We start from the raw sequence: 26,608 nt of genomic DNA, 5'->3' as shown, positions 1-26,608 counted from the left end.
CAAAACAAAATTTACAAACAGAATAAAAACAGACTCATAGATACAGAAAACAGTGGATGCGGTTGGGGGCATTGGCAAACAGGTGAAGGACATTAAGAGGTACAAACTTCCAGTAACAAAATAAATAAGTCATGGGGATGTAATGTACAGCATCAGGATATAGTCAATAATATTGTAACAATTTTGCATGGTGATACATGGTAACCAGATCTATTGTGGTCATCATTTTATAATGTATAAAATATTGACTCTCTATCCTGTACATCTGAAACTACTATAGTATTGTATGTCAATTATAATTCAATTTTTTAAAAAGGTTGAATCACTCCAATAGACCATAAGATAGTCTCTGGAAAGATGTCATGAAAATAAAAACAATATCCACCACCTTTGATAGTTACCTTCTAAATTACCTCTTAAGATTTTATATCATTAGGCTGATACTATTGTTTAAATCATCTCTATCCTTACTCATTTTCTGTTTATTCATTCTATCAAGAAATGAAAGAAATGAAACAAAGTCTCAAACAAATATTGTGAAAGAACTTGCTTAGAATTCAGAAGCCCGTGACATAGCAGGAGACCAGGCAAGTGAGCACGGTGGAAAGGCCCTCAGGTGGCCCACCCGTAGAAGGGATAAAGGTGCCCTTTGATTCTCTGTTCTAGTTCTCAGAAAAATGTCATTGTTATTTGGATAGAGATTGCACTATATCTGTGTACTGCTTTCACAGATGCCCGCACACCTGGGTGTCATGAGGTTGTATGTAGCATGAACACTTAATACTAATTGATTAAATACAAGGCAATTCAACTAAAACCTTAAAAATGAAAAAAAAACAAAAAAAAAAAAACGGGCTCCCCCTCCAACACTTTAAAGATGATGTTCCATTGTCTCAGGCCTTCATACTTTCTAACAAGAATCTAGAGTAGTATTCTTTTCTTTTTCTGTGCATAATGTGTCTTTGGCTTCTTTCAAGATCTTCTCTTTATCTCTGGTTTTCAGCAATTTGATTAGGACATACCTGATAATGGTTTTGTGTTTATTCTGCCTAGGACTTTTTGGACTTCTTGAATCTAAGGGTTTATACTTTTCTTGTTTCCAAAAAGCAATTATTCCTTCTTTTTCCTCTCCATTCTGGAATTTCGTATGGTAGATCAATTAATATTATCCCATTGGCCACTGAGGCGCTATTCTTAATTTTTTCAGTCTTTTCCCCTATTTAATTTTGGATACATTCTATTGTTATTTTTAAAATCACTGACCTTTCCTTCTGCAGGGTCTAATCTGTCTTTAAGATTATTCAGTAAATTTTAAATTTCAGATATTGTACTTTTCATTGCTATATGTTCCACCATTTGGTTCTTTAATACATCTTCCATTCCATTCCTCATTGTTTTAAGGACTTGAAAATGTTTGTAATAGTTGTTTTATTGTCCTTTCCTGCCAGTTCTATCACCTCTGTCATTTCTAGATTTGTTTCTATTAGCTAAATTTTCTTTTAGTTATGACTCATTTTTTTCCTTGGCATATTAACCATTTTTTATTTGATAATAAACATTACAAATGTTACATTGTTGAGTGTCTTAACCTTGTTGTTTTTAAAAAAAGTACTGGGCTTTATTTTAACAGGCAGTTATTTGTTCATTAGTTGACCCCCCATAGGCCTCTTTTTAAGCTTTACCGGGATGGGCCTAGAATAACCGTTTCAAGGATATTTTAACTCCTCTGGAGTTGCCACTAAATGCCCTGCCATTCCAGTTGGTCAGAACCCATCCTGTGTGAGCAATGGGAACTGTTCGGGTTATAGTTCCCTGATCATTCCCCCTCCCCCCAGACTTGTTAATTTCACCCTACATATGTGTGGCCCTAATACAACAAAGACAAAAAAGGCATCATCATTTTCTGTGCAGCAGTTTCCTTTCTGCAACTCTAACCTGCAGTTTCCACTTGCTCTATTTGCAACTGCCCTTCCTGCAATGTGATCTGGAATGCATCTCCAGGCAGAAAGTTGGGGGAATTGTGGTATCCACTGCACTTATTTTTCTGTCTCTGGGAATCACATCATGCACAGTCTGTTGTCCAACGTCTGAGAACAAATGAATCATATTTTGTTCAGCCTTCTAGTCACTTACAGCAGGAAAATAAGCCCAGTCCTTATTAACTCTTTCAGGGCCTGAAGCAGATGTCACTTTACATAATAAGAAACCAATGAAAATTCCAGAAAGATAATGTGTACAAGTGGCAAGTCAAAAGGAATAAAAGACAGGTGCTAGAATGGGGCTGGCAGCTCATAATAAATTTTACTTCCCTAAGGTCCAAGGAAAAGCTATTCCCACCCATTTAATGCTTGGCTTTATGATACTTTAAATTCAATGCAAATATGGCAACAAAGACTAACAAATACTAGTTAGCTTTACTAGCTTCTAAAATGGTCAAGTTGTTGAAAGATAAAAGAAAGAATAAACAACATTAAAAAACAACAACAAAAAACAACTTCATTTCTAATATATCTGTTATAGCCTTTCTTCCTTTCCTTCTCCTAAACAGTTGATGCTACAGCAATAGTTCTCAAACTTTTCTAATCAGAACCCATTCAGTTCAAATTCTTAACCACCTTTACAATTATCCTAGTCCAAGCCTCACCTGGATTATTACAAGTCTCCTAAGTAATCTCCTTGCTTCTTCCCTTTCCAAAGTAGTGTGATCCTTTTAAAAGTTAAGTCATATTATTCTCACCAAAAATGCATAACTACAATCTAATCATGAAAAAATATCAGACAAATCCCAACTGAGACATTCTATAAAGTAACTGACTAGTGTAGTCACTAATGGTTTCCAAATTCATGAAAGACAAGAAATGTGCAAGAACTATCAGGGATAGAAGGAAACTAAGGAGTCAGAACAACTAAATGCAGTGTGGTATTTAGGACTGGATGCTAAAATAGAAAAATGACATTAGGTGGAAAAATACCAAATTTGAATAAAACCTACAGTTTAGCTATAATTAGTATTATAACAATGTTAACTTCCTGGTTTTGATCATTTTATTAGGGCTGCATAAGTTAACATTACAACAAGCTGAGTGAAGGGAATATTCTCTATTATAATTTGTGAAAATTTTCTGTAAATCCAAAATTATTTCAAAATAAAGTATTTTAAAACATTAAAGGAATAAAAAGTAAGTCAAGTGTCTTCCCTACTTGAAACCCTCAAATGATTTTGTCGTAATTATATCAAAACAGACCCACTGCCTGTTTTTTTTTTTTTTAATGTTTATTTATTTCTGAGACAGAGAGAGACAGAGCATGAGTGGGGGAGGGGCAGAAAGAGAGGGAGACACAGAATCTGAAACAGGCTCCAGGCTCTGAGTTGTCAGCACAGAGCAGGACGCGGGGCTCGAACTCACAGACCACGAGATCATGACCTGAGCCAAAATCGGACACTCAACCAACCGAGCCACCCAGGTGCCCCCCACTGCCTGTTTTTTTTTTTTTTAACATTAAAAAATTTTTTTTTAATTTTTAAATATTTATTTATTTTTGAGAGAGAGAAAGAGAGTCAGAGCATGGCCTGGGGAGGGGCAGAGAGAGAAGGAGACACAGAATCTGAAGCAGGGCCCAGGCTCTGAGCTATCAGCACAGAGCCCAAAGTGGGGCTCAAACTTGTGAGATCATGACCTGAGCCAAAGTCAAAGCTTAACCAACTGAGCCACCCAGGCACCTCCCACTGCCAGTTTTCATAAAGTAAAATCTTATTGGAACACAACCCCACCCATTCATTTACATATTGTTTCTGGCGGTTTTTAGGCTACATCAGCAGAATTGAAAAATGTACGGCTTGTAAAACCAAAGATATTTGCCATGTGGCCCTTTACAAAAAAAATCTGTTAGCCCTCTGACTCAGAGTAAAAGCAAAGTTCTTACAATGGCCTGTAGCGTCCTACGTGACCTTGCCCACCCCACTCCTTCTCTGACTACTTCCTACTACTGAACCCTTCACCTTTTCTGCTCTAACCACACAGGTCTCTCCTCACTGTTTCACAAAATGTGCCAAGCAATGTTCTTGCCTTGGGGTCTTTGCACATGCTGTTAGTCAGCTTGGATTGTTCAACTCCCACACCTTCAAATCTTTCCCAAATGTCCTGACCAGTCTAATAAACCATCCCCTGGAAATCCCATACTCCCTTTCCGATTTACTCTTATTCTTCTAGCACTTACTACCATTTAATGTATTATATATTTGTTTTTTAATATGTATTTTTCTATAATGTAAACTTCATTGGGCAGAGGCTTTGTTTTATTCAATGATATGCCTGGTACTTACCAGTATTTTGGTAAATATTTGTTGAACTATGAGCAAATTTTATAGGTTATTATACATGTACAATTTCTTCCTAATTGGCATCTGTATGATTTGTAACAAATGTATAAGTAAACATCTTAAAATATAACTGCTAAAGAAATTATAGGTCAAAAACACTACTGATGCACTAACACAGTAATCTGTAATTTAAAATCAAGAATAGAAACACTAGACAGATAATCAGCAAGTCTACAGAAGACTTGGAACAACACTACGAACCTGACCTAACAGACACTTATGAAACACTCCCCTTGACAATAGCAGAATCCATTCTTTTAAAGCACACATGAAACCCTGTCCAGGATAGACCATCTCCTGGCCCATAAACAAGTACTGATAAATTTAAAAAGCCTGAATTAGAAATCAAACAACAGAAGGAAATTTGGGAAATCTACGAATAGGTAAAAATTAAGCAACACATTTCTAAATAATCCATGGGTCAAACCAGTAATCACAAGGGAATTTAGAAAGTATTTTGGTCTGAATGAAAATAAAACTTAACAAAGTTTATGAGATGCAGCTAATGAGAAATTTATACATTAAAATTGCCTCTACTAGAAAAGTTCTCCAGCCAAAAATGTAAGAATTCACCTTAAAAATCTAGAAAAAAGAGGGGCGCCTGAGTGGCTCAGCTGGCTAAGCGTCTGACTTCAGCTCAGGTCATGATCTCACAGCTCATGAGTTCGAGCCACACGTCAGGCTCTGTGCTGACAGCTCAGAGCCTGGAGCATGCTTTGGATTCTACGTCTCCCTCTCTGTCTGCCCCTCCCCCACTCGTGCTCTGTCTCTGTCTCTCTCTCAAAAAAATAAACATTAAAAAAAAATTGAAGACACTCTAGAAAAAAGAGTAAACCAAACTAAATGCAAACAGAAAGAAAGAAAAATAAAAAATGGAAATTAATGCAACAGGAAAATAAAGAAATGATAAAGTTAACAAAACTAAAAGTGAGTTCTTTGAAAAGATCAAAGAAAAATGTCAACTGAAGAGCATTAGAGTGAGGTCTGTCTACTTTGCCTGATTGCCAGCAAGCCAGGGCTAGAAGACATAAAAAGTCTCAGAGGAGAAGGAAATGGAGAAGGGAAAAGAAGCAAACGGCAGGGGAGGTAGAAGAGTGAGGACAGGAGACTACTGTTTAGTATAACAAACTCCACTGACTACTGGGATTCTTCAGCCATGTGCATTTACAACTAATAAATATTTTTTTGAAGTGCAGAAAAACAAGAAAAGTAGAGAAAAAAAAAATGTCCCTGTGCAATGCTAGATTACACGTTAAGGGGACAATCTATTGTCCAGTGGGTTTCTTTTTTAATCTCTTCCAGTACCTTCCTCATTTTGGTACTTCAATAAGTGTTTGTTCACTGAATACTTAGCATGATATCTGTACTTCTGCCTTTATTAAAAAAAGATGGCTAACAGGTAATTTATGAGAGTTTGAGCAAACCTAACTATACAGAGGACTACTGTTTCTGAGGCTACTATACTCCTCCAGTACTTTGGGTGGTAACAAGTTCTGAAGCATTCAGGTAACTAAACTCTGGCTGAAAGCACACTAAACTACCTAACTAGAAAAGACTAAACCACTTATACAGAATTTGCCTATAAAGATAGCATTGACATTATACAGAATTATCAATGAGAAATGGATACAAAACTGCAAACTCGATTTTCAATACTACCGATATTAACAACCAAGCTTCTCAAGCTCAAAAGGAACCCAGCGTGGTTCCAATAATCAGAGGTAGCCTGAAGAACTGCACAGACTAACTATATTTGCAGGAAGCAGCCTGACTCTGTAGCAGCCACAAAGAGAGTCTTTGACTAGAAAGAAGAAAAAAAAAAAAAACCCTAGTCTGGAACACTACTCTGCCCCCTCCTCTTCCTATAAACCAGTGGCCTAGGGAAAAAAAAGCCACTTCCTTCTATGATGATTCATAAAAAAGGAACCAGCACAGCAACTGTACAAAAAATGAGAAAAAAGGAAGAAATTCAACAAAACCTATGAACGAATAAAAAAAAAAAACTATACTGAGAGCCACAAAACAGAAAAAAATTGTGACCAGATATTTCCCATTAATTTAAAAGAAAAAACACACAGCTGAAGCACTTGTCACCATGAAGCAATACCAGATATTAGAAATGATTGTGAGGATTCTAAAATGTATATGGAAATGCAAAGGACCTAAAATATCTAAATCAATCCTGAAAATAACAAAATTGGAGGACTTAACCCAACCTGATTTCAAAACTTAATTCAAAGCTATAGTAATCGAGAAAGTAAGGTCTTTGCATGAGGATCAACCAACAGGTCAATGGAACAGAACAGAAAAAGAGACCCACACTTATTTGGTCACTGGATTTTCAACAAAGGCACCAAAGCAATCCACCTGGGAAAGGAAAGTGTTTTCAATAACTGGTACTGGAAAAACAAACACCCAACATGAAAAACAATGCAAGTGAATACTTTGTTACACCATAACAAAAATTAACCCAAGATGGATAACAGACCTAAAATAGAAAAGTTAAAACAAAGTTTTCAGAAAATATGATCTTCACAATTTGGGGCTAAGCAAGGATTTTTTAGGTCATAGAGAATAATAATCACAAATGTAGAAGACACTGATAAATTAGATTTCATCAAAATTAAAAACTTCTACTCACCAAGAAAATGTGAAAAACATAAAAAGACTTCCACAGATTGCAAGGAAATACTCACAAAACACCCCTAACTGACAAAGGAATGGTATCCAGTATATATAAAGAATTCGGATAACTCAAAAACAAAATACAAAAAACAACCACACATTTTTTTTTAAATGGGCAAATGATTTGAAGAAACTTCCCCAAGGAAGATACATAAATACAATGGATTAATGATGGATAAAGGATGGATAGGTAGAGGTATGATAAATAAAAATACTAAAACCTTAGTAGTACATTGCAGGTGTTATGTATACAGGTGTAACTGTAAAATCCTTTCAACTTTGTTGTATATCTTAAATGCTAATAGAAAGAGCATTCAAAAGTTCTTTCCTTAAGTTAAGATATGATATGATCTTATCTACCTAAAGAGCATATTATGTGCCAGGGAAAAATGATCCACAATGGTTGAAACCAAGACATGTTATAGCAAGATGACTAAGCTTTAAAGACAGAAAAAGAATCATTTGGGCAACTGGCAATATGAGTTTCTTACAGCAAGGAGTAAGAAGTGTGGAAGGTCATCTGGCTAGCCTCAGCAGAAGCACTACTCCCCATTCACCCCAACTCCTCAAAAAAGAAAATGTGACTAAAAGCTTCTATACTTTTGCGAAGAATAAAGACAGAAGATAACATTTTTGACTGCACAGAACCTCAGGGAAAACTGGTTATATGGACCTTTCTTAAGAAATTAGAAAATGAACTTTTAAAAAAAAATTTGTAATTTTTTAAATTTATTTTTGAGACAGAGACAGACACAGCATGAGCAGGGGAGGGGCAGAGAAAGAGGGAGACATAGAATCCAAAGCAGGCTCCAGGCTCTGAGCTGTCAGCACAGAGCCTGACGCAGGGCTCAAACTCACGGACTGTGAGATCATGACCTGAGCTGAAGTCGGACGCTTAACCGACTGAGCCACCCAGGCACCCCGGAAAATGAACTTTAATCAGTAGATTTAAATAGGTTAGCAATTCAGAAACTACTTTACGTTTACTTAGGATTAAGCAAGTTAAGTAGATATACTGTGAATCACAAGAGCCAAGTTTCCCACTGAGGGGGAAATTAAGAATAAGGAATTGGAAGAGGCTAGAATGAACCCTACAGTACTGCATTGGGATCAAAGGTATCATAACAAACTCATAATTTTTAACATATACAGATAGATGGACATAGGACCTAGATAGATGTACAGGTGTGTATGTATGCATACAAGTATTTCCTAGTTCTGCTCACTGAAAGGATTAGAAGCACTGATCCCTCAGAAGCAATGAGCCTATCTAGAACCCAGGTCTTGGTTTCTAATACTATTCTCCAATTAATAGAACCAGGTTGCTTGGGGACATGGCTGATTCCAGGTTTGGGGTAGGGAAAATACAAGATAAGCCTAGAACATCTTACACTGTTAGAATATAAGGAAAAATGATGGGACATATTGAAAGGACAGAGTAGCCAACTCCAAAGGACAGTCAATGGCCAAAAATGGAACAATTTTAGTAACAAAGTAAAAAATTTATAGTAATATCCACAAGAGCACCCTGATATCAATAACTGACAAAATAAATAAAATTGGACAAAAGGATAGCTTTTCCTTATAGAATTCCAATGAATAAATGTGAAAGGAACTAGAAAGTCACCATTCAGCAAACATAATAATTGTTACAGGCAAGAATCATCAAGGATGATTAGTTGGGAAAAAGTTATGAGGAGAAACAAGATATTTGCAATTATCTCAAGGTATCACTCCAAAAGAAAGCTTCTAAGTACATAAGGAAAAAGAGTATATTTATAGTAGAGAAACCTGTCAGACACCAATTTAATCAAGTGTGATAAGTTAACAATGCTGATAATGAGATATATCAACATCATCTTAATATGACAGTCTGAAAAAGAATACCATATCACTTGTATGGTGTTCTTGCTAAAAGAATGTAAAACCTGAATTTAATCATAAGGAAACATGAGACAATCCCAAACTGATACATATTCCACAATCCCTGCTTCTTTAGAAAATATATTTAGAAAAAATATTTTTTTGTGACTAACATACAGAAATATAAATTGAACCTATATCCAGCTACCTTGATAAATTCCCCTATTATTTCTAATAATTTGTTTATTCTTTTGGGTTTTCTGTGTTATCAGAAAATAATTAAGCTCCACTCAAAGTACAGGATAGGAATATCAAGTGGCTGAGTTCATGTCATAGGCCTGAACTGGTAAAGCAATTATCTAACATTTTTAGTTTCATAACGGGAGAAAAGTTTCCTCCCACCAAAATTCATAAAATAGAGAATTCTCCAAATACTTATATTTCTATTCTTATATAGAACAGGAAAAACAAATTTTGCTAAAATCCAGAGTACAATATAGGAAAATGTTTTGTCAAAAATGGTCATGAGCGGCAGAAATAATATAAATGATAGTACAGTACAAGAAAAATTATAAAATATATAATAGGGAGGCATACAGACAACAAATGATCATTAAAATACAAAGGTTATAATTAAAGTAAAAGTAGTAAGTAAAAGTAAACACAAAAATGATATAATCTTAAAATCTAAATATCACACTTGGATCATATCATGGATCCTTCAGAGCAACTGGAATTTATTCCTCTTAACTCCTACAATTCTAGAATAGAGCTAGTGAACTTTCAAACAATACATCAAGAGTCAACTGTTCAAAACTTTGCATGTTCTATAAATGTCTCATCATTTATGCCTAAATGACCCAAAGAGAGAAATCACCAGAGAAGAACAAAGAACAAAGAGCTAGTAACTACTTTTCTGTCTCTCTTCTCCTCCCAGAGGGGCTTAAGGATGATTAAGAAAGAGAAAGGAAGGGGTGCCTGGGTGGCTCAGTCAGTTAAGCGTCTGAATCTCAGTTTTGGCTCAGGTCATGGTCTTACGGTTTTGTGAGTTTGAGCCCTGCCTTGGGCTCTGCGCTAGTAATGTGGAGCCTGCTTGGGATTCTCTCTCTCTCCGCCCCTCCCCTACTCACGCTGTCTCTGTCTCTCTCAAAAATAAATAAATAAACTTAAAATAATTTTTAAAAAAAAGAGGAAGGAAGAGGCAATGTTTCAGGCTAAGGAATAACACAAATAGAACTGAGAACACACTGAGGTCTACATAACAAAATAAGAGTAAAATGACTGGAACACAGAACTATTAATTCCATGATGTAAAGAACCTTTAATAAACACATGGGAAACCTGGAAGAGAAGCAGTTGGAGAAAATCAGATTAACTTAGTTATGGAGAGATTAAAAGTTGCTCATAAAACATTCAACTAATGTTATCAAGTAGGCAGTTGAAAATATGGGCTTAGAAGGATGCTAGAGACATAGTTTAGATCTGGACCATGCAAACTTTAGATCAGGTCACAGCCACAGTATATGCACTTGTTACTAGTGTTAATGAACCACAGGTTACCAGACACTTAGATTAAAACTACTAATCAAGGCAGAATCAAATACAGTGATTAATAATTTTAAATTGCCTAAAAGCAATTCAATGGATTCTATAAATTATTCTGTTCAGAATAGACTTTCTTACAAATAACTGAAATTCTATATAGATACATATACAAATACTGCAATTCAGGAGAGGAGTCTTTGGAGATCAGATTACTGCGGGCACTTAAACTGCAGTCAGCGCACGACACCTCTCCGTGTGTGATCTCATTGCACCTGCAGGCAACACTGTTGAGCTTAAAAGGCTCAATAGCAGAATTCTCATTTTAGAGATGACAAAACAGGATGAAGAGAGAAAAAATGACCTACTCAAGTGGCAGTGACAGAATTCAGGCCCTGAATATGGGTTGTCTGATTCCAAAACCCATGTTATTACATCTGAGTGATGTACACACATCTGTGCCTGAATACAGAATTCTACTTCTAAGTTATAATATTGTGATTTATAATAATACGTATATATTTGGTCTTTGTCCCATTTCTGGCACAGAGCTCCGGAAACCTGGGAATTTCCTAAGTGATGAGAACAACAAAAGTGTCTTTTGTTATGTTAATGAGATCAGTTTTGGACACACCCCCCAATGAAGGATGGGGGCTGGCTGCCAGGAGAGTCAACCATTGATCAGAGGGTTGAAACTTTCAGTCCTACCCCTCTCCAACCTTTGGGAAGGGGAGAAGAGCTGGAGGTTGAATCAATCATCGATGGCCAATGATTTAATAAATCATTATTTCATAAATCATGTAATGAGGCCTCCATAAAAACCCAAAAGGGGGGCGCCTGAGTGGGTCAGTCAGTTGAGCATCTGACTTCGGCTCAGGTCATGATGTCACCGTTTGTTGGTTCAAGCCCCACGTCAGACTCTGTGCTGACAGCTCAGAGCCCAGAGCCTGTTTGCAATTCTGTGTCTCCCTCTCTCTCTGCCCCTCTCCCGCTTGCACTCTGTGTGTGTCTCTCTCAAAAATCAATAAACATTAAAAACAATTTTAAAAAAAACTAAAAAAAAAAAAAAAAAAAAGGACAGGGTTGGACACCTTCAATGCTGGTGAATAAAGGAAGGTGCTGGGAGAGTGGCACCCTCAGACAGCATTGAAGCTCCATGCCCCTTCCTACATACATTTCCCCATGCACCTCTTCCATCTGGATGTGCATCTGTAGCCTTTAATGAATTAGCAAACAGTAAGTGTTGTGCAGAGTTCTGTAAGGCACTCTAACAAGTTAGTTGAACTCAAGAAGGCACAGGGGAGTCTTTGGAACCTCCAACCTGTAGTTAGTTGGTCAGAAATACAAGTGACAACCTGGGCTTGCAACTGGCATCAGAAATATGTGCATATGTGGGGGTAGGGGCTGGTTTTGTGGGACTAATCCCTTAACCTAGGAGATCTGATGCTAATTTCAGGTAGATAGCATCAGAATTAGGTTAAATTGTAGGACACCTAGCTGCTGTCACAGAGAATTGCTTGGTGTGGAGGGAAGCTTCCACACATTTGCTGACCAGAAGTGTCAATAAACTGCTTACGTAAAAGTAGAGACACACAGGGAAGAAACACACAGTAGGAAAGAACTGAATTCTTCCTGTATGGAAGAAAAAAACTGAGGTTTTCCTTTATGTAAGTGTATATTTTTTTCTTACATAGTGTTAAGGCTTTTTTCCCTCATTAAAATCAGTACAGGCTCAAAATTTTATAAAATCGTATACAAGAGAAGGTGGCATAGTCCCATAATCCCAACTCTCACGATATCTGCTACTAATCATTTGGAGTATATTCCACAAGATCATTTTCTCTATTCATCTAATTAATGCATATGTAGGAGCTATATAAATGTGTGTATGAGCCTGAATATATTTACACATGTGCAAATGTTTCTATTGGATCAATTTTTAGAAGCAGAATGTTAGGTCACTGAGTATAGCACTTTAAATTTTAATAGCTATTGCCAAATTGCTTTCCAAGGATATTGTACCAATCTCTACCGACATACAGTATGTGATTAACAAATAAAATTTGCATAAATACAAATAGTCAAAAGACACACATAAACCAATACTTAATCCCATTTGTAAGGAAATCCAAATTAAACAAAAGCAGTATATTATTTTTGTCCATCAACTTGGCATAAAAATGTAAAGACTAGTATTACATAACAGAGTGTGAGGACAGGAAAACAGGCTTTCTCACAGATTGCTGGAAGAGGGATAATCTGCTTTCTCCCTTCTGGTGGAACCCTGCTGGTTCAGCTTCTGCAGGGCATTTTGGCCATGTATGAACATTTTAATGTATATAGACTATGACCTGGCAATTCCACATTTATGACTGGATCCCACATCAGTAACTACACACGTGCCCAACAATTTACTTAGGGTAATGCACAGTACAGTCTTTAAAAAAAAGAGCAAATATTTGGAAACAGTCTAAATGTTTATCAATCAGAAATTAAATCAATTATGTTAAACCATACAATGGAATATTTAGCAGTCATAAAAAAATGATGTTATGATATTTGTTTTAGTAGAAAAATGTCCATGATATGAAAAAATATAGAGAAAAATCCCATTTATATATATGTATACAAGCCACAGGAAAAATATCTTAAAATGTATTTCAGAATATCAATAGTAGTTATATCTACATGGAGGAGTAACAGGTAAATTTTCATTATACATTTCTGTAATAGTTTTAAACAGTATGCATGTATTCACTTCTACATTAAAGAAAACATTAAGAACATTATCCTTTTAAGGAATTCACTGCTCTTAAAAGATTTATATGTATAATATTATCCTATTCACAACAGATTACTGTTTGTGGATTGTTACTGCAGGAGAGAAGCTAAGGCAAACACCAGTTAGACTTACATTTAACTATGAGAAGGAATATATTATCTAAACTTTATTCATCACATTTTAAAAAGATGTTTATAAAAGCATATTAAAACATTCAATTATGGTTTCAACTCTTATAGATTATATGTGGTAAAAAAAATAATAAGAATTAAATAATTACCTCTCCTATGAAGACTACTATAACACAGTCCAACTTCTCTTCAGGATACAGATTATCAATAAGGGAATGAAGAGTTTCTATGAGGTAAGATTTAACTTCTCTCTTCACTGTGGGAATTCCCATTACTATTGACACTGAAACAAAATAATGATAGTAATTATATAAAAATATTTCACAAGACAGTATAGAATAACACTATATTTCAAAAGTGATTATACCCTCTCAAATTGATAGAAATAACTGAAAAATCAAAATGTACTACCCAATAATTAAGGAATCAAAATAAACCACAAAATAAACTACTTTACAAAGAAAAATAATCAGAGGATATAAAGGGATACCCATAACAGTATAATCCTTTTTACAGGGCTTATCCATAAAATATGTCAAGGTACTGATAAAAATGAAGACATTAAACCTCACATTAAAAACAGTGACTATAAAGTGTAAACAAATATAAATTATACAACTACAAGAAACACTGAACACATCTTAAAAATTAACATCTCAGATACCATGTATACAATGCAATCAGAAGGACACAACATCCCTTCTGTGGTTTTCCTGCCAAAAATGCAAACTTCAACCTAACTATGAAGAAATATCAGACAAATCCACATTAGGGGGATAATCTACAAAATAATTGTCCAGGTACTCTCTGAAGCGTTAAGATCAGGAAAGACAAAGAAAGAACTGTCCAAGATGGCAGAAGACAAAGGAGACATGACAATTAAATGAAATATGGAATCCTGAGTTGGATCCTGGAACAGAAAAAGAAAAACAATGAAAAAAATGACAAAATCTGAATAGGATCTAAGGTGAGTCAATACTATAGCATCAATACAAAGTTCCTGGGTTTGATCATTATATTATGGTTACATAATTCGAACATTTAGGGGAACCAGGTGAGGTATATGAAAACACTGTGTATATTTGTGCAACTTCTTTTAAGTGTAAAATTACATCCAGTTTTACTATAATGCTTGTTTTTCCAATGCAAATTTTTTCCTGAGTGACTAATACATCAGGCAAATATCTGAGCATAATGTGGATTTCACATTTGTTTACATGCAATTTCTCCTCTGGGACAAGCATTCACTAGGTAAACAGAAAACTGCATCCACTTGAAATGAGTTCAAAAAACTGAACTAAGCAATGTAGAAATACATGAATGGTATATACCTCCAACCTCTACCAGCTGCCTCAGTTCACTGCATGCTAAGAACCACACCTATCCACAGCTGGTGTTGAAACTTCCACCAGATTGCATCACCTCTCAAAACCTTCCAAACTGCAACCCTTCTGAAGTACATTTTAACAGGCAAACCTCAAGTATTATTCAAGGTAGAGTACTATATTGATTATAGTACTTTTGTATTAATCATTTAACATGTGTAAAACTGTGCTGTTTTTACTATGTTCTTATCTTTCTGTATGTGTAATTGACAAAGTTTCTAACTATGATATTAACTTCATTTTTCTTCTTTTATTGCACAATTCAGCATAGCATAAATTTTAGGAATGCATATATTGTGTTACAATAGGACTGTATTTCTCAGAAAGGTTTTTTTGTTTTTTTTGTTTTTTTGTTTTTTTTTTAAATAACACCTTTGAAAAAGCTTTAGTATCTTGGGGCACCTGGGTGGTTCAGTTGGTTAAGCATCCAAGTCTTGATTTCGGCTCAGGTCATGATCTTGCAGTTCATGGCATCAAACCCCACATCAGGCTTGGCACTGGCAGCGCAGAGCCTGCTTGGGATTCTCTCCCTCCCTGTCTCTCTCTCTCTCTCTCTCTGCCTCTCCCCAGGCTCACTTGTGCGCGCATGCTCTCTCTCTCTCTCTCAAAATAAATTTTTAAAAAAGCCTTAATATGCTGTTATACAACAGCAGAGATATATTTTACAAATATTAAAAATGCTTAAGTCTTAATAATGAAACAATTTATTGGAAATGCTAGAAAATACTTAGAAGTCATGAAATTCTAAAGTTAGAAGGAAGCTCGAAGATCATAGCTCAATGAATCTACCACCATGATTCTGCAAATAAGAATACTAAGATCCATAATTTGGCTATATACAAAAGAATGAAACTGGAACACTTTGTTACACTATACACAAAAATAAACTCAAAACGGATTAAACACCAAAATGTGGACATGAAACCATAAAAATCCTAGAAGAGAGCATTGGCAATAACTTCTCTGACATTGGCCAGAGCAACATTTTTCTAGCAATGTGTCTCCTGAGGCAAGGGAAACAAAAGCAAAAATTAACTACATCAAAATAAAAAGCTTCTGCACATCAAAGGAAAAACTACCAACAAAACTAAGAGACAACCTACTGAGTGGGAGAAGGTAATTTACAAATAATATGTATGATAAAGGGTTAGTATCCAAAATATATGAAGAATAAACTAAACACCAGAAAAATGAATAATCCAATTAAAAAGTGGGCAAAAGATATGAACAAGTATTTCTCCAAAGGGCGCCTGGGTGGCTCAGTCAGTTAAGCATCTGACTTCAGCTCAGGTCATGATCTCAAGGTTTGTGAGTTTAAGTCCTACATTGGGTGAGTTTGAGCCCCACTCCTCTCTCTCCCCTCACCCATCTCTCTCTGCCCTTCATGGGATTCTCTCTCTCTCCCCCCATCTCCCTGCCTTTTGCTCATTTGTGCCCTCTCTCTCAAAAAAAGAAAAAAATGTCTCCAAAGGAGACATACAGGTGGCCAACAGGTACATGAAAAGATGCTCAGCATCACTCATCATCAGGGAGATGCAAATCAATACCACAATGAGATAACACCTCATACCTGTTAGAATGGCTAAAATCAACCACAAAAGAAATAGCAGGTGTTAGCGAAGATATGGAGAAAAAAGGAACCCTCATGTACTGTTCATGGAAATGCAAACTGGTACAGCCGCTGCAGAAAACAGTATGGAGATTCCTCAAAAAATTAAAAATAGAACTACCCTATGATCCAGTAATTGGACTATTTGGTATTTACCCAAAGAATATGAAGACACTAATTCAAAAAGATATATGCATCCCTATGTTTATTGCAGCATTATTTACAATAGCCAAATAACAGAAGCATCCCAGTGTCCATAGATTGATGAAAGGATAAAGATGTGGTGTATATTTATACAATGGACTATTACTCAGCCTTAAAAAGAACGCAATCTTGCCATTTGCAACAACATGGAAGGACCTAGAGAATATAATGTTCAGTGAAATAAGTCAGTAAGAGAAAGACAAATACCATATGATTTCACCCATGGGTATAATTTAAGAAATAAAACAAACAAAAAAAGAGATAAACCAAAAACAGATGGTTACCAGAAGGGAGGTGAGTGGGAGAATGAATGAAATAGGTGGTGAGGAATAAAGAGGACATTTACCATGATAAGCACTGAGTAATACATAAAATTGTTGAATCACTATAGTGTATACCTGAAACTAATTTAACACTATATATTAACTATATTGGAATTAAAATTTAAAAAGAAATACCAACCCCCCCCTCAAAAAAAAAAGAATACTAAGATCCAAATGGTTTAAAAGATATCCCCAAAAATCTATGCCACAGTCTTCTCTTCCATTTTGAGATGAAGAGCTTCCAGGAGCTCAAGAGATCTGTCATATTGGGACTTCTGGGAAGTCCCATCTGGGAAGATGGCAGAGTAGGAAGATCCTGAGCTCATGGACACACTGAGACAAAAGCTACGTCAGTGCAACTAACTCTGAAAAAGACTCAAAGACTGGCAGAACAGACTTTCCAGTTAATCACAGAGAATGCCACATTGAAAAGCATAGGAGGGGTGGAAACGCACCTAGGAACCAAACCCCAGTAAGACTAACCCCAAACAGAAGGGAAAGGAGCAGAACCCATACCAAGCACCACAGGCATGAACCCACACTGGAGAGACGGGTCCCCATAACATTTGGCTTTGAAAACCAGTGGGGCTTAACTTCCAGAGTTTTTATAATCAAGAGGTACTTAACTCCAGTTTCTTTAAAACCAGGTGGTTTAGCTCCAGGAGAGCTGGAGATCAATAGGAAGCTAAGTCCCCATGCTTAAAGAGCCAGCATAACAACCCTGCAGAGACACTGCAAGGAAGCAGCAGTTTGAAAAGTGCCTAGGGTATCTCAGATTTTGCACTGCAGGGGAAGGAATCTCCAGGAGACTTCTCCCAGAACAGAAGTGCTAGCAAGTGCCATTCTTTTACCCCTGTCTCCCCCATTTTCCCTGCCTACATATCTAGACACTTGCAGGAACCAGCACAAACACTCCCCACTTATCTTGCTAGCACCAAGTGCCCCACCTCTGCCCCACCCACCAAGTGCCCCACCCCTTCAGAGGCACCCCATCCGACCCACCCCACTTAGCAGGCATCCCTCCAAAGCCACTTTTTTTTTTTTTTTAAACGTTTATTATTGAGAGACAGAAACAGAGCATGAACATGGGAGGGGCAGAGAGAGGAGGAGACACAGAATCTGAAGCAGGCTCCAGGCTCTGAGCTGTCAGCACAGAGCCTGATGCAGGGCTCGAACTCACAAACTACGAGATCATGACCTGAGCCAAAGTCGGATGCTTAATTGACTGAGCCACCCAAGGGCCCCTCCACTTCTGCCCCAGTGCACCATGCAAGCAACCCTAGCAGGGACCAGAGCCGCTCCAAAGTGACTCCTGCCCTGGAGAGAGGGGGTTATAACCATACAAACTAGTGTGCTCACGGTCCCAGCAGCCAAACCTTATAGCTGACAGTACAGAGATAGTGCCCTGCGGTTCACTGCGACTGTAGTCCCACCACATGGACTTAATGGCAGGCACCTGGTCTGACTGCTGACCTACTACAAAAGCCCACTAAGAGCACAGACACTAAATCCTGTCCAATGTGCCCCAAATAGGTAAAGTGGGCCTTTGCAGTCAAATGGACTGAAGGCAAATGCAGCTCAGTCACACAGTAGGGCCTACACAGCCACATGGGAGATACCCCTGAAGTGCCTGGTTCCGGCAAACAGAGGTTATTGTGCTCCAAGGCACCAGAGGACCTCCTCTTCATAAGGCTACTACTTGCAAGAGCAGGAAGATATAGCTGACTTCTCTAATATGCAGAAACAAACACAGAGTTAGACAAAATGAAGAGACAGAACAATATGGCCCAAATGAAAGAATAGGACAAAATCACAGCAAGAGAGCTAATTGAAATGGAGACAGGCAAATGCCTGATAAAGAATTCAAATTAATGGTCATAAAGATACTCATTGAACTTGAGAAAAGAATGGAGGATCTCAGTAAGACCCTCAACAAAGTTACAGAAAATATAAAAAAGAACCAGTCAGAGATTAAAAAATTCAATATCTGAAATACAAAATACACTAGAGTAAATCAGTAGCAGAATTAAGAAGGTAAAACCAAGCAGTGATCTGGAAGAGAGAGTAATGGAAAACATCCAAGCTGAACATGAAAAAGAAAATAAGAAAAATAAAAAATGAGAATAGGTTCAGAGAACTCAACGATATCATCAAGTGTAGTAACATTCACATTACAGGGATCCCAGAAGGAGAGGGAAGGTGAAGAAAAGTTATTTGAAGAAATAATCACTCAAAATGTCCCTAATCTAGGGAAGGAATCAGACATCCAGACCCAGGAGGCACAGAGAGCCCCCAACAAAATTTACACAAGGAGTTCCACACCAAGACACATAATAATTAAAATGACAAAAAGGAGTGATAAAGGGAGAATTTTAATAGCAGCAAGAGAAAACCATTCTATATAAGGGAAACCATATAAGTCTATCAGCTGATTTTAAAACAAACTCCTCAAGGCAGAAGGGAGTGGCATGATATATTCAAAATCCTGAAAGGATAAAATATGTAATCAAGAAATCTCTACTCAGCAAGGCAATCATTCAGAACAGAAAAAGAGATAATGAGTTTCCCAGATAAACAAAAGTTAAAGGAGTTCATCACCACTAAACCTGCCTTACAAAAAAAATGTTAAAGGTAATTCTTTGAGTAGTAAGAAAAGGCCATTAAGTGTAAGAAAATTATGAAAGGAAAAAAGTTTCACAGGTAAATACAAAAATATAATAAAAGCAGTAGATAATCACTAATAAAACCAGTATGAAGGTTAAAGCACAAAAGCAGTAAAATTAATTATAACTATAAAAATCAGTCAAGAGAGTAATAGAATAAAAGTATGTATGACATCACATACATAATATGTAAGAATGGGGTAGCAAAAATTCAGTGCTTTTAAAATGGGTCCAAAAACTTAACCATCAATTTACTATAGACTGACATCCACATGAGATGTTCTAAATGAACCTAATGGTAACAAATAAAAAACCTATCACACACACACACACACACACACACACACACACACACACACACGAGAGAGAGAGAGAGAGAGAGAGAGAGAGAGAGAGAGAGAGAAGGAATCCAAGCATAACACTACAGAAATCCATCAAACCACAGAGGAAAAAACTAGAGAAGAAAAAACCAGAACTACAAAACAACCAGAAAACAAGTAACAAAATGGCAGTAAGTACAAACTTATCAATAACTACTTTAAATGTAAATGGACTAAATACTCCAATCAAAAGACATAAGGTGACTGAACAGATAAAAAAAGCAAGACCCATCTATATGCTGCCTGTAAGAGACTCATTTCAGACTTAAAGTCATATGAAGATTGACAGTGAAGGGATGGAAAAACATTTATTACACAAATGGAAGTGAAAACAAAACTGGGAAAGTCATATTTAAATTAGACAAAACAGACTGTAAAACAGAGACTATAAAAAGAGACAAAGGACACTACATAACGACATAGGGAACAATCCAACAGGAGGATATAACAATTGTAAAATATTTATGCATCCAACATGGAAGAACCTAAATACATAAAATAACTATTAACAGACATAAAGGAAGAAATTGACAGTACTATAATAATAGTAAGGGACAACCCATTTACAGTAACGGATAGATCATCCAGACAGAAAATCAACAAAGAAACAGTGGCTTTGAATGACATATTAGGTATATTCAGAACATTCAATCCAAAAACAGAAGACTACACATTCTTTTCAAGGGGATATGGAACATTCTCCATAATATACCATATGTTTAGACCATAAAACATGTCTCAATAAATTCAAAAAGACTGAAATCATGTCACCCATCTTTTCTAACCACAATAGTATGAAACTAGAAATCAATTACAAGAAAAAAATCTGTAAAGAACACAAATACATTGAGGATAAATAACAAGCTACTGAACAATGAATGATTCAACCAAAAAATTAAAGAGGAAATAAAAAAAAAATACATGGAGAACATGAAAATGAAAACACAACAGTCCAAAATCTTTGGGAAACAGCAAAAGCTGCTCCAAAAGAAAAGCTTATAGCAACACAAGGCTACCTCAAGAAACAAGAAAAATCTCAAGTAAACAAACTAACCTAACACTCAAAGGAGCTAGAAAAAGAACAAACAAGGTCCAATGCCAGTAGTATAAAGGAAATAATAAAGATTAGACCAGAAATAACTCAGAGACTTTAAAAACAATAGGACAGATCAATCAAACCAGGAGCTGGTTCTTGCAAAAGATCAAGAAAATTAATATACCTTTAGTCAGACTCATCAAGAGAAAGAGAGAGACTCCAATAAATAAAATTAGACTCCAATAAATTAAAATTAAAACAAAGAAGGAGAAATAACAACATCACAGAAATAAAAAGGTTTATAAGAGTATTATGAAAAATTATATGCCAACAAATTGGACAAGCTAGGAGAAATGGATAAATTCCTTCCAAAACTGAATCAGGAAGAAAGAAAATTTGAACATACTGATTACTGGCAGTAAAACTGAATCAGTAATAAAAAAAAAAAAACCTCCCCCAAAACATAAGTCCAGGACCAGATGGGTTTCCAGGTGAATTCTACCAAATATTTAAAGAAAAGTTAATACCTATTCTTCTCAATTTATCCAAAAAAAATAGAAGAGGAAGGAAAGCTTCCAAATTCATTCTACTATGAGTCCAGCATTACTGTCATACCAAAACCAGATAAAGACACTACAAAAAAAGAAAACTAAAACCCAGTATCTCTAATGAACATAGATGAAAACCTCCTCAACAAAATATTAGCAAACTGAATCTAACAATAAATAAAAAAATCATTCACCACAATCATGGGGAATTTATCCCAGGGATGCAAAGGTGGTTCAAAATATTCATAAACCTATCAACATGATAGATCATATTAACAAAAGATTAAAAACCATATCTCAATAGATGAAAAAAAAGCATTTGACAAAATCCAGTATCTGTTATGATAAAAACTCAACAACGGGGATCCTGGGTGACTCGGTTGTTAAGCACCCAACTTTGTCTCAGGTCATGATCTCGTGGTGCATGAGTTTGAGCCCCGTGTCTGGCTCTGTGCTATCAGCACAGAGCCAGAAGCCCACTTTGAGTTCTGTGTCTCCCTCACTCTCTGCCCCTCCCCTGCTCATACTCTCTCTCTCAAAAATAAACATTAAAAAAAAAAAATCTCAACAAAGCAGGTTTAGATGGAACATATCACAACATAATAAACACCATATATGAAAAATCCACAGTTAGCATCACACCCAATGGTGAAACATTGAAAGATACTCTCTAAAATCAGGAACAAGACAAGGATGTCCACTCTCACCACTGTTATTCAACCCAGTATTGGAAGTCTTAGCTGCAGCAATCAAATAAGAATAAGAAATAAAAGGCATCCAAATTGGTAAGGAAGAAGGAAAACTTTTACTATGTGCAGATGACATACTATACATAGAAAGCTAGACTCAACCAAAAAACTACTAGAATTACCAAATTTACCAATTTGGTAAAGTCACAGTATACAAAATATAAGGAAATCAGTTGTATTTCTATATACTAACAGCAGAAAAAGAAATCAGGGTGTGCCTGGGTGGGTCAGTCAGTTGAGTGTCTGAATCTTAATTTTGGCTCAGGTAACGATCCCAAGGTTGTAGGATCGAGCCCCATGTCAGGCTCTATGCTGAGCGTGGAGTCTGCTTGAGATTCTCTCTGTCCCTCTCTCTCCCTCTGTCACTGTCCTCTGCTCGTGAATGCTCTCTCTAAAATTAGTTAATTAATTAAAAAAATGAAATTTAAAAAAGAGAAATTAAGAAAATCCCATTTACAATTGCACCAAAAAGAGTAAAATACTGAGGAATACACTTAACAAGGAGGTGAAAGACTACTCTGAAAACTAAAAACCAATTATGAAAGGAAGAACTGAAGATGACAAAAATGGAAACATATTCCATGCTCATGGATTACAAGAATCCACACTGCTAAAATGTTTATACTACACAAAGCAATCTACAGAGTCAATGCAATTTGTATCAAACTAACAACAGCATTTTTCACAGAACTAAAACAAAGAATTCTAAAATTTGTATGGAACTACAAAAGACCCTAAATAGGCAAAACAACCCTGAGAATGAACAAAACTGGAGGTATCGCAATCCCACATTTCAAGATATACTCAAAGCTATCCTTATCAAAATAGTGTGGGTACTGGCACAAAAACTGACACAAAGACCAATGGAACAGAATAGAGAACCTAGAAATAAACCCACACTTATATGGTCAATTAATCTATGACAAACGAGGCAATATACAATAGGAATGGCACCTGGCTGGCTCAGTCAGTTAAGCATCCAACTCTTAATTTCAGCTCAGGTCATGATCCCACGATCGTGGGATCCAAGCCCACTGTAGGGCCCACTACTGAGCGAGGACTGTTTAAGATTTTTTCTCTCTCTCCCCCCCGTGCCTCTCCTATGCTCTTGCTCTCTCTCTCTCTTTCTAAAATTAAAATAAGTTTTTTTAATTAAAAAAAAACAGAATATGCAATGAGAGAGAGAGTCTCTTCAGTAAACAGTGTTGGGAAAACTGGACAGCTACATGCAAAAGAATGAAACTGGACCACTTTCTTATACCATACACAAAAATGAATTCAAAATGGATTAAAGACCTGTGAGACATGAAACTATAAAACTCCTAAAAGAAAAGATAGGCAGTAGTAACCTCTTGGACACTGGTCTTAACATTTTTATGGGTCTGTATCCTCAGGCAAGGGAAACAAAGGCAAAAATAAACTATTGAGACTATACAAAAAATAAAAAGCTTTTGCACAGCAAAGGAAACAATCAACAAAATAAAAAGACAATGCAGTGTATGGGAGAAGATAGTTTTGCAAATGATATATCCAGTAAGTGGTTCATAATCTAAAATATATAAAGAACTTCCTACAACTGAACACCAAAACACCCCACAAATAATCTAATTAAAAAGTGGGCAGAGGACCTAAGAAGACATTTTTCCAAAGAGGACATACATGTCCAAGAGACATAAAAAGATGTTCAACGTCATTATCAGAGAAATGCAAATCAAAACCACAACGAGGTATTACCTCATACTTCTAGAATGGCCAAAATCAAAAAGACAAAAAAATAGCAAGTGTTGGCAGGGATGTACAGAAAGACAAACACTCATGCACTGTTTGTGGGAATGCAAGCTGGTGCAGCCACTGTGGAAAACAGGATGGAGGTTCCTCAAAAAATTAATAATAGAACTACCATATGATCCAGTAATTCCACTACTGGGTACCCAAAGAAAAGGAAAACACTAATTCAAAAATATATATGCACTCTTACGTTTAATGCAGCATTATTTACAATAGCCAAGATATGGAAGCAATCTAAGTTTCCATCCATAAATGAATGGATAAGGAAGATGCAGTATATACATACAATGGAATATTACTCAGCCATAAAAAAGAACAAGATCTTGCCATTTGCAACTACATGGATGTACCTAGAAAGTATGGTAAGTGAAATAAGTCAGACAAAGACAAATAGCATATGCACTCACATGTGCAATTTAAGAAAACAAAACAAAACAAAACAAGACAAAAAAATGGACTCTTCAATACAGAGAGTAAGCTGGTGGTTGCCAAACAGGAGGTGGGTGAGGGGATGAGTAAAACAGATAAAGAGGATTAAGAGTACACTTATGATGAGTACTGAGTAATGTATAGAATTATTAAGTCTTTATACTGTACACCTGAAATTTATACTTCAATTTTAAAATTAAATTAATTAAATAAAATAAAACTATTTAAAAAAGAGATTTGCCCTATTTGTTCCAAACATTCTTACTGAACACCTATCAAATGCAAGACATTATTCTAGGTGATAGGCATAATAGTGAACGAGGTCCCTGCCCTCAGGGAATTTACATTCTAGAAAAGGGGAAAAGATAAATAATATAATCTTAGAGGGTGATATGTACCATACAAATTAAAATATGGCAATATTAAAAAGAGTGGGTGGGGAACAGGGGAAGAGACAGGTATCTCTATAGTGAGGTAATGGAAGGCCTCTCTTATATCAACATAACTGATAACTAATGATGAGAAAGAGCAGAGGAAGAAGACTCCAGAAGAAAAAACAGCAAGGCATCAAAGAAAGAATGATCTTAACAGAGTGAAGAAATAGAACAGAATGTATCGAAAGCGGAATGAGCCTAGATTCAGAGAATTAGTTAGAGTCTTAACTGAGTATAAGAGAGAGCCATGGTAAAGTTGTAAGTAGGGGAGTGACATTTTCCAATTTTTAATTTTAAAAGACTACCAAATTTTGTGGCAAACAGATACAAAAGCATTCAGAGTAAAAGCATTTTGGGGAGATCAGTCAGCAGTTAGGTGGTCTGCAGGGAACAAGGGTGGCTCAGTCGGTTAAGCATTCAACTCTTGATTTTGGCTCAGGTCATCATCTCACAGTTCGTGAGATCTAGCCCTGTGTCTGACTCTGCACCTGTCAGTGAAGAGCCTGCTTAATACTCTTTCTCCCTCTCTCTGCCTCTCCCCAGCTCACTGCATACACACTCTCTCTTCCTCAAAATAAATAAATAAATAAACTTTTAAGTATTTTATTTTTATTATTTTTAAAATGTTTATTTTTGAGAGAGAGAGAGAACGTGCAAGCAGGGGAGGGGAGAGAGAGGGAAACAGAATCTGAAGCAGGCACCAATCTCTGAGCTATCAGTACAGAGCCCAATGCGGGGCTCAAACTCACAAAATGTGAGATCATGACCTGAGCCAAAGTCGGGCACTTATCGACTGAGCCACCCAAGTGCCCCCAAAAAACTTCTTAAAAAAAGAAGTTAGATGGTCTGAAATAGGGTCTGGAAAAGGGGATGAGTGGATGAATTTGGGATATATTTTGGAGACAGTTACCAATAGGGCTTAAGACTAGAGAAAATAAGAAAGAGGAATAACTGTGACCTGATTAAATGGATGAGAACACCACAACTGAGGAGAAAAGTGTTCTAAATCAAGATTTCTGTTTTATTCTGAGATTCCTACAGGCAGGATGAGTTACCCTGGAAGCAGATTCCCATATACAGTGACTCTTGAATGTGGGTTTGAACTGTGCAGGTGCACTTATAAGTGGACTTTTCTCATAAATACAGTCCAGCACTATAAATGTATTTTCTCTGCTTTATGATTTTCTTAACATTTTCTTTTCTCTTGCTTACTTTATGGTAAGAATACAGTATGTAATACACATAATAAAAAATAGGTATGTTAAGCAACAGTTTATGTTACTGGTAATGCTTAATGGTCAACAGGCCATTAGCAGTTAAGTTTTGGGGGAGTCAAAATTATACATGCATTTTTGACTGTGCAGTATGAGGGGGTGGTCAGTGCCTCTAACCTCACATGGTTCTAAGGTCAACTTTACCTCAGAATTTAAATTAAAAATATTTTAAGTGTTTAGAATACAGGCTAAAAATGTAACAACTGTCATGTGAAGCATTCCAAAGAAATGTTAGTTGATACAGAGTTCAAAGACTTTGTTTATGGAAAAATAAAATACATACTGACCCAGAGCATGCAAACAAAAATGATATAAAATAATAATGCAAACTCTATCCCTATCATGGTCTTGAGTTGTTTTGTTTCTGTTTTAAGTTTAAAAGGCATGTGTAGAGAAGAAACC

The 26,608-nt window shown here is 36.2% G+C and overlaps 1 protein-coding gene across 4 annotated transcripts in view; it reads right to left on the bottom strand.

The window, feature by feature from the left end:
* The window catches only part of MGAT4A (alpha-1,3-mannosyl-glycoprotein 4-beta-N-acetylglucosaminyltransferase A), a 115,413-nt gene that overhangs the window by 35,257 nt on the left and 53,548 nt on the right, over window positions 1-26,608 (bottom strand). For all 4 annotated transcript variants that reach the window (XR_006200628.1, XM_042932050.1, XM_042932048.1 and 1 more), the window contains exon 5: window positions 13,534-13,667. Coding sequence is in view for 3 of the 4 variants with exons in the window: in XM_042932050.1 (XP_042787984.1) it covers window positions 13,534-13,667 (134 nt within the window). In the remaining variant the exon portion in view is untranslated. The remainder of the gene's footprint in view (window positions 1-13,533; window positions 13,668-26,608) is intronic.

Source organism: Panthera leo, chromosome A3 (assembly GCF_018350215.1).
Source record: "Panthera leo isolate Ple1 chromosome A3, P.leo_Ple1_pat1.1, whole genome shotgun sequence".
Taxonomy (NCBI): Eukaryota; Metazoa; Chordata; class Mammalia; order Carnivora; family Felidae; genus Panthera; species Panthera leo.
The sequence above is the reverse complement of the archived record's forward strand: the minus strand, read 5'-3'. Positions and strand labels throughout refer to the sequence as shown.